This window comes from Aulonocara stuartgranti (genome assembly GCF_965226115.1).
Source record: "Aulonocara stuartgranti genome assembly, chromosome: 13".
Classification (NCBI taxonomy): Eukaryota; Metazoa; Chordata; class Actinopteri; order Cichliformes; family Cichlidae; genus Aulonocara; species Aulonocara stuartgranti.
Genome location: NC_138949.1, coordinates 13,245,620 through 13,258,476, shown reverse-complemented (window position 1 = coordinate 13,258,476; position 12,857 = coordinate 13,245,620). Strand labels below are relative to the sequence as shown.

Below are 12,857 nucleotides of genomic sequence, written 5' to 3'. Positions count from 1 at the left end.
ACATTTGTGAGAGTTTAATATCATCGCTATAAAGGTTAATCATAAGCTTGATAACACCAAATAATTATTACCAGGGAGATAAAGTGTTATAAATGACTACAAAGATTAAGGTACAAATATAGCTGGTGTAAATATGATCTCATCCTTTGTTCAGGTTCAGGTATTTGAACTGGCCTGTTTTTAACAGAAGTTAAAAATACGCGACTATCACAGTGCCTCCAAGTGGCCAAAAAAGCTAATATTGCAGTTCAAGTCTGTGAATCGGCCGAGGCCTTTGCAGAGAACTAAAACAACATGTCATAAACACACAAGAACTGTTGTACTTATAGATGGATTCGATTTATTTAGCTGTAAGAGTGTTGGTTTGTTGTGTTCTGGTAAAGCAATGTTGCAGTAAGATCAACATTACATTTTGCTGACACAAAGACAGCAGGTGAAGTCTGTTTGTCAAAGGTAACAGACATCATGTGATTAATGTCCTGTTTTTGAGTCCGCCCCTGGAAATCTGTATTGTGCCTTCTTCCTGTTTTTGTCTCTCATGCAAAACTTTTGGTTCAAAGTAGCTGCAACAGGGAGCTCAGTGCAGTCCCACCCTGTGGTAAATAATAATGAATTATTATGTCTGAAGGCTATGCTTGTTTTTGACGCTCATTTTCCATGTTATGTTTATAAACAAGACAGTGTAAACACAGCGGTTAGGGGTTTATGATGCAACGTTCATGAGCTGCTTTTGCTCCAGTGTTGGATAAGATTTAAGATGGAAATCGTCTCTTAAAAGAAGTCGTATGTATTCAGGTGTCTGTTTTCCTGCCTTTCGCACATGAATCATGTTCTGTTAAAAGAGAAAAAAACAACAACAACAACTCGTGCCAACAGCTTGCAGTCAGTGTAACTCCTGATCAAACTGACTTCAGGAAGTGTTTGACTGAAGCTTAACTTTGCTGTGCTCTGCATGGAGGATGTGATGAATAAGAGTATATGTTTACACGCAATTGGATCTGTGCATCAACCAGGCTTAGTGTTGCAGTGTCATTTAGATCCCAGTTGTTTTCAAGCTCAGTTTGATGGTTGCTTCATTCTATATGTTTTTAAGAGTCCCTTTCACAACTCTTAACTATAGTTACCACATGTAATCACGCTTGGAGAGAAAACATCTCTATTTTTTGGGTTATGGTACTTCTATAGATTATTACAGAATGTGTAAAAGTCCAAATTTAAAGTGGGAGGCATACCTATCTCCACCATACATACAGATGAGATTAAAATGTAGGATAAGAATGTCTCTTGGGTGTAGTCCGTATTTGTCTTTCAGTTGTGGTCACTGCCATATTAGTGCAGATTTGCTTAGAGCTGCTGTTGGCTGCTGTTTGCCTCACCTGTCCTAGCAGCCCCACCCTATTTGTCACCTGACCCCGTGTTCCAAGAACCTGAGAGAGCTATAAAGAAGGCTGACACAAAGGTACTTCGGATTGTGTTCACCTGGCGAAAGATTTGTTCATCAGTGAAGCCTGAAAGAAAGGACAAAGAAGGACATTTACTGCGACCGGATTCTTGTGACGATGACATCTACAGCAAGTCGACTGGCCCGTCAGCAAGACAGGGAATTGGGCATTGGCACCAACGCACAGGCAGTGAAATTCTACAAGCAAGATTATGAGGCTCTGCGGCAGCAGTGTCTGGAGACCGGCCACCTGTTTCAGGACGATCGCTTTCCTCCTGAGCCTAAATCACTGGGCTACAACCAGCTGGGACCATACTCATCAAAGACTAAGGGCATCGTTTGGAAGAGGCCAACGGTAAGAGGCCAACAAAGCAAACAATCATTTTTAACACAAACATATCATATTTACAAGATTTTCATTATTTTATTCATTAATCTAATTATACTGTACTTCCCATTACTGAAGGATGTTTTGCTTTCATTGCAGGAGCTTTGTTCCAACCCTCAGTTCATTGATGACGGTGCTACAAGGACGGACATTCGGCAGGGAACTCTGGGTAAGTGATGACAGCTCAATAATGAGGTGAGCTGTGTTTTTTAGACATTTGTGAGTAGCACCCACATATTCTGCAATGGTTGTTTGTTGGTTGCAAAGCTGCTACGCTGTTGAGACCAGCACATGCTGCCCATGACCTCAGGGCATGTAGTCATATATCTGTCCTTACCGTGCAGGTGACTGCTGGCTCTTAGCTGCCATAGCTTCTCTGACTTTGAACCAGGACATTCTGGCTCGTGTGGTGCCTCCTGACCAAAGCTTTACTGAAGGTTATGCTGGGATATTTCACTTTCAGGTCAGGAAACTTTTGCTCCACTTGCTAATTTTCTTATCTGGTTTTGTTAATAAATTCTAAATAAAATTACACTTTTGGTAAGAAGTGACATACATATAATACTAATTAGATTACACTCTGCGGTACCTTGTGGCAGTTCAAACAGATTTGTACTGTCATTCAAAGCACTTCAGTTAACTTTTTTGACCAAAGTGCTTATTCCCACCTCTGCCAACTACTGAAGGGAAGATCAGTCCAGATGTGACTGCATCGATACAAATGCTGGTATTGGTATCAGATTGATACTAGGATCAATACTGTTTATATCCTCTTAGTTCAGTTTATAGCCAACTGTATGGTGTCAAATAAATTATGATTTACTTTTGGCTATGAAAAAAATATACCTTAGACATACACTATTAAACATGTCTGAACCTTTTTGTGCTGACTGTATATGTTATTTATAGCCTATTTAAACAACAGAGGTTGAGCCAAAGACCTTGTGAAACAAGCACATTTACATTCAGTGTCTAAAAAAATTGTTTGTGTTTTGTGGATTACTATTTGTAAAATTAACTAGTATAAATCACAAAGATTTAGTGGTCCTTAAAATGTCTTCAGAATTTGAAAACTAATGATGATTCATCTCATAACTCTCAGCACGCAGATCACCACTACAGTTCCCTTTTTAATTTGAAAGTATCAAAAATACTGGCTCCGTATTTACTTGCTATCAGATCGGCACCAAATTTTGCAATATCACACAGCACTAGTGTTTGGATAAGTTTTAACAGGCCCCAGCGCTTACTACGTGTCACAATGTTGACAGTGTTGACAACCTGAGGGCATGTCCAGGTGATGCGCTTGCTAACACCCCCCCCCCCACACACACACACATACACACATATACAGTAAAAATGTATGAGAAAGCATTTAGAGAAGTTACTTATTATCTGCCTAGTTAGATGATAGAATAATCACCCCCGAGGAAAAAAGTCTCCTTGCACTTTTACAAGACGAGTGTGTATTTAATGTTTTCAGAGGTTTAGGGTGCTTTGGGTGTGCAAACAGACTAGGAAAGTGTTTTAAGAACCTGTCCGTTCACCAGATCATGTATAACCTGTCACTAAGAACCGACCAGAAGCTCGGGTAACAGTGCTAAGTTAACAGTTCAACAAACTTGATCTCAAAATCTTGTTCATTAATAAAAAAGCACTCACACTTATCAATGTTTTCTATCAGTTCTGGCAGTTTGGTGAGTGGGTGGATGTGGTGGTTGATGATCGTTTGCCCACCAAAGATGGAAAGCTGCTGTTTGTTCACTCAGCGGAGGGCTCAGAGTTTTGGAGCGCACTGCTGGAGAAGGCCTACGCTAAGTATGGATAGCTCTTCATATATTTTTTTGCTTCATCATAATGGCGTGTATGTGTACACATATACATTTACACTACCCATGTTCCTTTGTGCCTGACAGGGTGTATGGCAGCTACGAGGCTTTGACAGGAGGAAACACTATTGAGGGTTTTGAGGATTTCACCGGAGGAATTGCAGAAACATACAACCTAAAAGAGGCTCCAGCAAATCTCTTTCACATTATTCAGAGGGCCCTGAGCCTGGGTTCACTGATGGGTTGCTCTATTGATGTAAGTCTTATTTGCATCATGATTTGCATTACAGTTTGCACATAAGCATGACATCAGTCTGATAGACATTATCACACTGGATTTAAATTTCGCTGTTTTCAGATCACCAGTGCCTATGAGTCAGAGGCAGTTACATCTCTAAAGCTTGTAAAAGGACATGCATACTCTCTCACCGGTGCAGAGGAGGTACGCGGATTATATAGACTGTGAACTGGTATTCAAATTAAAAAAGAAAACAAAAAAAAAAGCGTGCACTACATTGGATTCCTATTAAATGTGCTTTATTCTTCAAGGCTAATTTTAAAGGGCAACAAGTGCAGTTGGTTCGCATCAGGAACCCGTGGGGTGAGGTGGAATGGACAGGCCCTTGGAGTGATGGGTGAATATTTATATTTTGTACATATAAAGGTTGTGTGAGGAGCTCAGAATATAGCCACTGGTTCTCTACATTGATGGAAGTCAGTGGCGGTGGTTCGGGACATGTGATTTGGATCCCACCTAGATGCTTCTTAGGTGAGATGTTTCTGGCAGACACAAGGCAACCTTGAGATATTATATCTCTCAGTTGGCCTGGGAACACCTCTGTGCACCAGGAATAAGTTAGAGCTGGATAAGTGGCATGGATGGATGCTTGGTTGGATGGATGGATGGATCATTAGCTACTATTTATTAATACTAGGATTCTTCCTAATATCAAAATTAGATCCAGTGAATGGAGCCATGTCACTGAAGATGAGAAGTTGAAGTTAAACAATGTGGCTGAAGATGGAGAGTTCTGGTAATTCTACATGCTTCTACATTATACTGACTGAAAATTACAATTTTATGATAATAGAATAATATCAAAAAGCTCTTTATGATCAAAACTGCTTTAAAAAAGCCTTCATTGAAGAATCGTGTAAAAGTTTCTAAAACAAGCCAAAACGATCAAAAGAATGACAAACCATCCAGGTATTATGTTGCAAAAGACATCATCTCAAGTTGAGTTAAAGCTGGACTGTATGTAATACCACTTTGAACAACAACATAGAAAGAAAAATATTTTAAAACTGTAATCCTGTTCAAGCTGGTCAACTACTTTCCGATAAAATGCTGCCACCTTGTGGTTTCCTTAAATCGTGCAGAGGTTTTGGACAAAAAGTACCTTTAACATTAAGACACATGCTTTAAAAAATGATCCGAATATTATCTTAAGGAGAAATTGTTCTTCTCAGGATGTCCTACTCAGACTTCATCAGGAATTTCTCCAAGCTGGAGATCTGTAATTTGACCCCAGATACACTCACTAGTGATGATGTGGGTCACTGGAACTACTGCCAGTTTGAAGGGATGTGGAGGGTCGGCTCCACTGCTGGCGGCTGCCGGAATCACACAGGTTAGAATGAAATCAAAAACCTTGTATGTCTGAATAAGAACTCCTTTCATGGTCCAGATTATAAAAATTATTATTATTTTGACTTGCTGTCCAGCCACATTCCCATCCAATCCTCAGTTCCTGTTGCGTCTAGAGGATGTGGATGATAATCCTTTGGATGGGAAGCACGGATGCACCTTTCTGGTGGGGTTGATGCAAAAGGATGGACGACGGCTGATGAAGGTTGACCCCAACCTCGAGACAATCGGTTTTGCCATTTATAAGGTACCTTAGCTTCATTTCATATTGCTCATAAAATCACATACTTTTTTTGACAGCTGACAAATTTTCTAAGATATATTTGTTTCCTTTCTTGCAGGTTCCAGATGAGGTTTGTATGTCTACTTTCCTTTAACTCTTTCCTTCTTTTTTAAGCTGAAATTTGAAAAAGAAAGTGGAAATCACAAGAATCACAAACATAGCTCGACTGATTGCATTGAGAGGAGCCTGACTTTCTGTATCTGTTCAGTACAAAGGTTGCAAAAATGTCCGCCTTGGGCCTGACGTCCTGCTGCGTCAGAAACATGTAGCCATGAGCCCCAATTTCATCAACACACGGGAAGTGTGTGGCCGCTTCAATCTCCCACCGGGAGAATATGCCATAATTCCCTCAACCTTCCATCCCCACAAGAACGGCAGCTTCATTCTCAGGGTGTTCACAGAAAAAGAGGCTGCAACCAGGTATCTGTAATGTGACAAGCAGAATAATTCCTCAGATTTCAGCACTTTACTTTCTACTGCCACTGAAGTTGAAAAGCAAAGCTAAAGCTAAAAAAGTAAGCTTTTTAATCAGAAAGACTGTGCTAAAGGTGTGTTTCTCTTTCCTCAGACGACTGGAGCAGAAAATTGATGCTAAGATAAAGGAGGTAATAATGTGACACCTGACAGCTGTTCGTGCATAAAATAAAACTGCTTTTTTGAGACTTACTTTTCTTTCTTCGTTACATCTGAAACTGAAGCATATATGCCATCCTGAAACTTAAATGCTTAACATTCATGGTCCAAATTGATCAGTTCGTTGTTTTTATCTTCTCTGTTTTTCTCTCACAGGACAAGGTATCTGAAAAGGATGTAGATCCTCAATTGAAGCAACTCTTCAAGCAGCTGGCTGGAAATGTATGTTGAGGGACATAAGAACCTTTTATTACTGTTATTTGGCTCTGAAGTTAATGACTGCCACTTTTCAAACAGAACACGGAGGTGTCCGCCTTTGAACTGATCAAAATTTTAAACAATGCAGTTTCTCAGCGTGAGTACAACAAAAGTTTAAAGCACTCTTTTTTTTTTATGAATTAATAGTTGGAGTGAGAAATATGTTGTCATTTTCCTGCAGGGTCTGACATTAAAACTGATGGATTCAGCCTTGAGACAGGTCGCCTTATGGTCAGTCTGCTGGATGTATCCTATTAAGGAGTCGACTGCAATTTTTTTTAGGTTTAAGTAATCGTATAATCTGGAAGTTAAAGTACATAAATAACTGATGGTGAGCTTCATAGTAACCTTGACATTGTCCAGAAAGATGAAAGTGGGAAGTTGGGACTGATGGAATTCCAGTTGATTTGGAAGAAAATCCAAAAATACTTGGTGAGATTTAAATAGTTTCAAATCCATGCTGCTTATCCTTGAACACATCTGTGTATATGTTAACGCAAGGCATGGCTTCTTGGCTCATACAGGAGATCTTCAAGAGTCATGACACAGACAAATCTGGTACCATGAGCTCCCATGAGATGAGAGATGCTGCCAGTAAAGCAGGTAACTTTAACCATCCAAAAAGTCCCGCTTTTGTCCCGTCAGTCCACAGAATGTTTTCCTAAAGTCTCGGGGATCATCAAGATGTTTTTGGCAAAAGTGAAACGAGCCTTTGTGCTCTTTTTGGTCGGCAGTGGTTTTCTCCTTGGTACTCTCTCATCGATGCTATTTTTGCACAGTCTCTTTCTTATTGTTGGATCATGAAGGCTGACCTTAACTGAGACAAGTCACACCTGTAGTTTTGTTGTTCTGGGTGCTTTTGTGACCTCCTGGATGAGTCCGTGGTCACTCCTGGGAAATGTCACCGCTGTTCCAAGTCTTCTTCATTTGTGAATAATGGCTCTCACTGTGGTTCACTGGAGTCCCAAAGCCTTAGCAGTGGCTTTGACACCCTTTCCAGACTGATAGATGTCAATTACTTTGTTTCTCATCTGTTCTTGGGTTTCTTTTGACAATGGCATGATGTTTAATAATTAATAATTAACACTTATGAACATAGATTCATTTTAGTGGCCAACAGGTGCATCACCTTTTGACTGCATTAAGTCTGACCTTACAGAAGTTTGTGGATTCAAGTCTTATTTAATGGTCCCAACAGTCAAAAAGAGCATAAAGAGAATGCTTTAGGGTGTGACTACACTGTCACTCCTTGTGGCATTGTGGCTATAGGATGATATACATATTAGAAACTGCCAGGTCTGATACGCTTGTGAAAAACCAAGAAATTCACATTTCAAAAGTTGATTTTTCTGGGATTATATTGTATTTGACTACTGAGACTTACACAAACAGACAAAAGCATGTGTGTGCATATTAATGTTTATCTGTGTTTTAATTTGTGTGACATGGAAAAGAAGTGATAGAACTATATTAGCCAGTTAGGGGACTGCCGCCTTGTATGTACTATTCAGGTGTACTGTTCCACAGGAACTAAACATGCATGGCTGAGGCTGTGTAACACGACTCCTAAGCTATTGTAGAGTTTACGTATATATGAAATCTTTTCAACACTGTACTTCCCCAGCATCAGATCTTCCTCAAATATATGGAGATAAGATTACGGTTCCCTGGATATGTCCACTTTTAAAGTTCTGTCCGGGGCATCCGAGTGGATTTTTGAGATTAATGAAAATGTCCCGGTTTTTCTATGGGCCTACAGAGGACCCATATGTGTGACGTCATCGACGAGCTGCTGCTTTGTGAGTGGTTGTTCTGCCTCACAGACGGGACAGAGTGCGCCTCTTTAAAAGTTTAAAAGATGCCAAAGCGCAAGTGCAGCTTTTCAGACGAACTGCAAAAGAAATTTCCCTTGTCCCGACCCAATACTGGTAATTTTTCTTATACAGATAAGGCCTTATTTCTGTACCATTATTTAATTCCAGAGGTTTTTAAGTTATTTTTTTGCACTTGTTGACTTGTAAATGCCTATATGACATTTTTTATTTCACCATTCATTAACAGCACACAGAAGGCATCGTTTAAATATGTTTTTAAAATTTTTCTTTAAGCAAACAGTATTATTAAAGTTCTTCATGACTGGGCCAAGTGTCCTCTTTTTTGGAAATCAAAATATGGTCACCGTAGATAAGATGGAAATGTTTTTGTTTCCCAGGGTTCCAGATCAACAGTGCTGTGCTGAGAGCTGTTGTGAATCGTTACGCTGATGCTCAGTATGCCATACACTTTGACAGCTTTGTAGGCTGTCTCTTTAAACTGGAAATGCTCTTTAGTAAGTGTCACTAAACACAGCAACATCACTTCTACATGTTTTATCGCTGTCTGAAATTTATTTTTGTCTTTGCTGCTTTACCAGAAGTGTTTAAGACCCTGGAAAGGGATGACTCGGGCAAGATTGAGCTGAACATGCAGCAGGTGTGTAGGAATATAACAAAGGCTGCTGGTTTTTCAGCACTTCTCATTCGGGCCGCTAGCTGCATAATGTTGTTTTTTATTGCAGTGGCTGTGCCTGGCAATCTACTAGCCCTGACAGCGACACAACAAGGACCCCTTTCAGATGTGAGCACAGAGAAAGATCAGCTGATCAACAGAGAGTTCCTTTATTTCTGATTTACTTTTCACACAGTATATTCCAAATGCTAAAGTCCCTTTGGGCTATACTATGACTGACATGTATAACATGCCATGTTAGTTGGTTTTTCTGCAAATATTTCTGTTCAGTAGGGAAAAACTTGGTAGTCTTGGTGGGTATTTTGCTTTTCATTTCTTACAACTTCTGTCAAGCTATAAAAACATGTTAAAAATAAAAAATAAAACAAACTAAGAAACTATGGCATCTGCACTCTTTTTTGTTACAAGTCAAATGTTTAAATTACTCAGCAAAATTCAGAAGGTGGTCTGTGACTGAAACTGCTGAGCTGGAACAAGTTTTCTGGCATGCAAAATAAAGGGTGTGGTGACAGGTGAACTGCACATATGACACTCTCTCACAACAAGAGAGATGCAGAACAAAGTGGCTGCACGAGCTCCTCTGAGATGCGAAATGCTGTCGAGAAGTGCAAGATTTCACCCTTTTTGTTTCTCTACCGTTGCCCTAACATTTAAGAGGCTTTCAGAGATTGGAAAGGTCTGAAAGAGTAAAGACTGAAGCAGTCAGGTATGTTTTGCCTTTGTTTTTTTCCTCAGGTTTTACAATCAAAAAACCTCTGAATTACATAATTGTGGCCACTACACTGAAGCAAATCCCACCATTGACTTTGACAACTTCCTGTGCTGCCTGGTTCGCTTGGAGTCTCTCTTCAGGGAGTTTCTGTCCTCATGATCATATTTTTGTCTCACTGACATGAGACAAAATATTTCAATGTTCACTTAACTTCAACAGACTCCTTTAAAACTTTGGACAAGGATGGGACAGGTCAAATAGAGGTGAATTTTTCAGAAGTAAGAACTCATCTGCTACAGATTTAATCATGAGTCTCTACACTGCAAAATAAAATACCAACCATCGTTGTAATTTGATGCCATATAAATAAAACTGAATTAAACTCAACTGAACTGAAGTGAATGGATGGATAGATAGTAACTTGTGCCTGTTTTTGTTTTTTAATCCACAGTGCATAAATGTTGTAGAGGACCTCAGCTGAAGAATTCAAGCTTGTGCTAAAAAGTCATATATATATATCTACACATTTGTTTGTTTGTGTTTCATGCAACTCAATTAGTTGATGGAAACTTTGTGTGAGAATCTGAAGATTTTAAATCTGCAAACATAGCACAGTGCATTTGCTCAAAGAATCTTTATTCGGGTAAAAACAACAACAACAGTCAGTTGTTTCTTTTTCCACTTTTTGTCCTTTAAAAACTAGCATGAAATAAATGTGATGTTTCGAGGAATATGCTTGAAATAACTTTTCAATTTCACACTTTTGCTTTTTGTTGATCAGAATTAGGCAAATTCATTTTTGATGTAAATCATTCTTTCACTGTTACTTTTGCCTGGAAATTATGTCTCAGGTCTATATGACATTCTTTCCGTTTACTTTGACAGTTTGGTTTTGATGCCAATTCCTTTTCAGCATTCACAAAGTCGTTACGCAAAGTAAAACCATTCTCATCTGCAAAAAAAAGAAATTGGATTCACCTTGGAAAAGTGCTGACCACACCCGACAGCAACAGTACAGCACACTTGAATAGACTAGAAACTTAAACCAAGGTCAGAAGAACAATGGTTTTTGACCATGCAAGTGTGGAATTACTGTTTAGAGATCAAACCAAATCCACCCAGATGAAAACAAACTCTCCTGAAAAACAAATGTAAAAATTTGGAAATGTAATTCTAAACCGCACCGTGCAGTGGGCCTGCATACATGCATCAAATAAGGCCCAGACAACTGCGACTGCAGCTTTAGAGCTGTATAGTCACTGTATATATCATATGTTCTTCAATATGTTGTAAATAATAACACTTATAGATTTTCATATAAAGTGGACCTGTTACACTTTTGCTTACTTTCAGCACCGTTACAACCATGGGTGCTAGAATTAAACTTGAGCAAAATCACAAATTACGAGGTCAGTGCACACAAAATAAATCTCTGGGTTACAAGTATGGTTTGGAGACCGTGGCAGTGACAAAAAGACCAGAGGCCTAGCCAGAGGTGGCAGAGCTAGCGATCAGGATGGACAAGACTGGAACTGAGTATATCTCAAGGACAGCTTCAGTTGAGCGGTTTGGAGAGAAAGGCTGAGATGTTTTGGACATGTGCCGTGGAGAGTATAGCGTGTGTAGCCTGGGAAACTAGTTGCCACACAGGACACAATAGCAGGAGTTCTTGAAGTGATTTAATGGCATACAGATAAGATACGAAAACAAAAAACACAAAACATCCAATGAAAAAATATGCCTGTGGCTACACACATAATCAAACTAATGCCAAACCAAAACCACGCGATCACGCGACACACTGGAGATTGCAGACTATGTCTTTCTACACATGTAAGGACATGGCGGTCTCTAGCACCTGCAGGTGCCGATCACTAATAACAACTACAAACATATAAACCATCTCATTAAAATGTTGCTTTATAACTTTTTTTATTGACACAACAAAGTCTCAACACATTCCAAGCACATTTACTAGGAACTCTGTCCGTGTCGTTGGGAGAGAAAGCCGACATCTCGCAGATTCTGATGCATTGGGTCCGCGCTTTGTGTTCACGTCTTTGTGTGGAATCAGTTTACCTGCTCTGATTTGCTGTTTTAGCTGTTTGGTGGTTGTAAAATCGATTTGAATTGGAAAATCGATTATTGAAACCCAACCCTCGTAGAAACTACTGTTCTTGGCAATTCTGCCACCTCATGGCGGAGGTTTGTAACATCAAGTAAATGTGCCTAACAAACCCCAAATTAAAACCATTTTTAAAAACCAAAAACAGATTCAAAAGAACATGATGAGAGAAAATGTTTACGGGCACTCTAACATCCCAAGAGAAAACCTATATATCTCAATTATTAAATTACATTTTAACCACTCGACTACATTTGGACCGTGGAGGTTGAGGATGGAGCTGCCAGGCCGAAGGAACAAGATGAAGAACACAGAGAAGATTCATAGATATAGTGAAGGAGGACATGCAGAAGGTTGGTGTGATAAAATGTAATGCTAAGGATAGAGTGAAAAACAGGCAGATGATCGAGTGTGGTGACCCCTAAAGGGAACGGCCGAAAGAAGAAGAGGATACTGACAAATGCCATACATACAACAGAAAAGCCCAGCAGTGTCAACCATGTTAGTACCCATGATTTACCAGCAGATGTCACAGTTCTCACAGATTTGGTTACCGGCTGTTCTGACGTGGGTTGTGGCAAAACTCCAAATATGCTTGCAGCAGCATGAAATATTCAACTCACAGAGAGCTATGCAGCAGCCATTTCCTGCCCTGTGTGGTTCAGGGTTGTATTTCCTCTTTTAAAACTTTGAGAGTGGCTGCTGCTGGCTGCCTTCAGCTCTGGCAGACAGGCCTTGCAAAAAAATTAAAACCAAAAGAAAAATCTCAGGAACACTGATGAAAGAGTTTTCTGTGCTCAGTTCGATCACACCTTTTGCTAAACAGCTTCCCAACTGTGGGATAAATATAAGTCTTGTTCGAGACACAAATTCTGATGTTAGGCGTTGTACTTATTGCACACCCTGGCTTTTTGGAACAGACGTTAGTCCGGATGTGGGGCGGGACTCTTGACTCTGTAAACCACGAATCCACAGAGAGGAAGAGAGGCCACTGTGCTGCTGAAGCAGAGTATCTGCATTTAAAAATAGTGT

At 39.8% G+C, this 12,857-nt stretch overlaps 1 protein-coding gene across 1 annotated transcript; it reads left to right on the top strand.

The window, feature by feature from the left end:
* The first annotated feature begins 534 nt into the window (after positions 1-534).
* On the top strand, positions 535-9,360 carry LOC309720052 (calpain-2 catalytic subunit-like). The gene is made up of 21 exons (XM_082556603.1): positions 535-1,796; positions 1,929-1,998; positions 2,174-2,292; positions 3,514-3,647; positions 3,746-3,914; positions 4,017-4,100; positions 4,208-4,293; positions 4,618-4,692; positions 5,129-5,289; positions 5,384-5,553; positions 5,648-5,659; positions 5,798-6,009; positions 6,158-6,194; positions 6,379-6,444; positions 6,520-6,577; positions 6,662-6,726; positions 6,844-6,912; positions 7,005-7,083; positions 8,693-8,809; positions 8,894-8,952; positions 9,038-9,360. The coding sequence occupies exons 1-21, from the start codon at positions 1,560-1,562 to the stop codon at positions 9,059-9,061; spliced, it is 2,103 nt and encodes a 700-aa protein (XP_082412729.1). The 5' UTR covers positions 535-1,559; the 3' UTR covers positions 9,062-9,360.
* Positions 9,361-12,857: the final 3,497 nt, after the last annotated feature.

Coding starts and splice junctions, on each gene's coding strand:
- LOC309720052 (XM_082556603.1), top strand. CDS start 1,560: ATGACATCTACAGCAAGTCGACTGGCCCGTCAGCAAGACAGGGAATTG. Junction 3,915..4,016: donor TGATGGGTTGCTCTATTGAT/GTAAGTCTTATT, acceptor CGCTGTTTTCAG/ATCACCAGTGCCTATGAGTC. Junction 8,953..9,037: donor TTGAGCTGAACATGCAGCAG/GTGTGTAGGAAT, acceptor TTTTTATTGCAG/TGGCTGTGCCTGGCAATCTA.